Source organism: Dromiciops gliroides, chromosome 3 (assembly GCF_019393635.1).
Source record: "Dromiciops gliroides isolate mDroGli1 chromosome 3, mDroGli1.pri, whole genome shotgun sequence".
NCBI classification, from domain to species: Eukaryota; Metazoa; Chordata; class Mammalia; order Microbiotheria; family Microbiotheriidae; genus Dromiciops; species Dromiciops gliroides.
In genome coordinates this window covers 539,853,452-539,855,724 of record NC_057863.1, presented here as the reverse complement: position 1 = coordinate 539,855,724, position 2,273 = coordinate 539,853,452, and the positions used below count along the sequence as shown (strand labels likewise).

At 43.1% G+C, this 2,273-nt stretch overlaps 1 protein-coding gene across 1 annotated transcript; it reads left to right on the top strand.

Moving 5' to 3' along the window:
• Positions 1–1,298: 1,298 nt before the first annotated feature.
• LOC122751153 (calmodulin-1-like) lies at positions 1,299–1,834 on the top strand. The gene has a single exon (XM_043998099.1). It carries the CDS (start codon positions 1,371–1,373, stop codon positions 1,818–1,820), a length of 450 nt encoding a protein of 149 aa, XP_043854034.1. The 5' UTR covers positions 1,299–1,370; the 3' UTR covers positions 1,821–1,834.
• Positions 1,835–2,273: the final 439 nt, after the last annotated feature.

Sequence of the window (2,273 nt, the reverse complement as noted above, 5' to 3'; positions counted from 1 at the left end):
CGTTTTACAAATGAGGAAATGGAGACATAGAGAACTTCACTGACTTTTTAAGATCATAAAGATAGGAAACAGCAAAATTGGAATCAAAATTCACATCCTTTGACTGGAGACCATGTAAAAAGGTGTAGTCTTGTACGAGAAAACAAAGATCATAGGAGCAGGGGTTCTATTTCCATGACTATTGCCCCTGAAGACACAGCATGTAGAGGAGAAAAATCTGTCTTGGGAGGTAAATAACTGGTTAAGAAGATAGTGTGTGAGAATGGGACCTGGATTTCTGGATGACAGCTTAAGACATAGGAATGACAGGTTCCTAATAGGGGAAAGAGTATGCTTAACAAGGGCTGGTAAGAATGTATTTGCCTAGTGTCTTATAAATTTTATTTGGAAAAAAGAATACTTTAGACTAAAAAATGGATGAGGTAGAAAACTGCCTAGTTCTATCTGCCAAGCTAGATACTATACAGGTAAACTATAACATAGAAAAAAATGACTGTTGCGAAACATAGAAGCTCATAAGAGAAGAATCCAAGGAAGATGCCAGTTGTGAAAGCCATTACTTCAAATGTCTGTACACAAATTCCCAATGTGTAAACAATTAGAACAATAAAATAGGGGTCCTAACACAAGGAGATAAATCTGGCCTTGTTGACATCTCTGAAACAGTGGGATGGGTTATATGACTACAATGTATGTCTGGGTTTTTGCTTTTTGTTTCAAAGTTAAAAAGAATATCACTGTGTAATACTGAGAAGGTATTCTTATGTTAACCGAAGAGAGGAAGCATGATTAAAAACAGTTGAGTAAAAATTAATAGAGGGAAAAGCAGAAATGAATTCATCATCAGAGTATGTTATAGACCACTTGAACAAAAAGAGAAAATGGATGAGGAGTTTGAAAAACAAATCACCAACCTAGCACAGAGAATGATATTAGAGTGATGGGAGACTTCAATTATATAGATATCTACCAGAGCCCACTCGATCTGCCAAAAGCCAAACAGCAGGCAATTTCTTGATTTGTCTTAATGAAAATTCCTTCCTTCTTTCAAAAGATGGAGAAACAAATAAGGGGGCAATTCTGGGCTTTACTAGACTGACTTTGGCCTCATCTTGCTTGTTTCCAGATATCTGTCTATAGTACTTCCTGAGCATCTCTAGCCATGCCTCCTTGCTTGTAAACCCTCCTTTGTACCTCCTTTCCAGATCTCCTTTATGCGCTATTTTCTCCCATTAGAATGTAATCTCGGTGCCCCCTGCTGAGCTTGGAGCCTGGTTCCCAGCACCACCGACCCCCGCTCCTCCCTCCTCCTCTTCCTCTTTCCTCTTCTCTTCTTCCTCCTCCGGTGCCCAGAGCGCCCGTGCCCCACCATGGCTGAGCAGCTGACCGAGGAGCAGATTGCAGAGTTCAAGGAGGCCTTTTCCCTGTTTAATAAGGATGGAGATGGGACCATCACCACCAAGGAGTTGGGTACAGTGATGCGATCCCTGGGTCAGAACTCAACAGAGGCTGAGCTCCAAGATATGATCAATGAGGTGGATGCAGATGGAAATGGGACCATTGACTTCCCTGAATTCCTGACCATGATGGCAAGGAAAATGAAGGACACAGACAGCGAGGAAGAGATCCGAGAGGCGTTCCGCGTTTTTGAAAAGGATGGGAACGGCTATATCAGTGCTGCGGACCTCCGTCATGTGATGACCAACCTCGGGGAGAAGCTGACTGACGAGGAGGTGGACGAGATGATCCGAGAGGCGGACATAGATGGCGATGGCCAAGTTAACTATGAAGAGTTTGTACAGATGATGACCGCGAAGTGAAGGCCCCGGGCAGCTGGTGATGCCCGTTCTTCTTTGATCTCTCCTCTCTCGCGCTCTCTCTCTCTGACACTCTTACTCGCATAACCTGGTTCTAAGTCAACCCTGGCCGACGACTGAGAATTCGACATAAAGCAACACGAGATTTGTCCCCCCCCCCCCAAAAAAAGAATGTAATCTCCTTGAGGACAGGGACCATCCATATTACTTTTGTTTTTATTCCCAGCACTTGGCATAGTGTGGGGTACATAAAAAAGGATTAAAAGGTCCTTATTCTCACTCCCTCTATCTAGCAGCTGATTATTAAGGTAGGAGCTAGTGAGTTATAGATTTAAGAGTACTGACCCATAGTGTACCGCTAACCGGAACTTAGTAGTTTTATAGCTGGGTAGGCTGTTGTCTGTTGAGGAATTCATGCATCAGCAGATGGGAGATTGGATCAAATTTCCATAAGGT

What these genes read in the sequence shown, in the direction of transcription:
- LOC122751153 (XM_043998099.1), top strand. Translation starts at nt 1,371, where the DNA reads ATGGCTGAGCAGCTGACCGAGGAGCAGATTGCAGAGTTCAAGGAGGCC.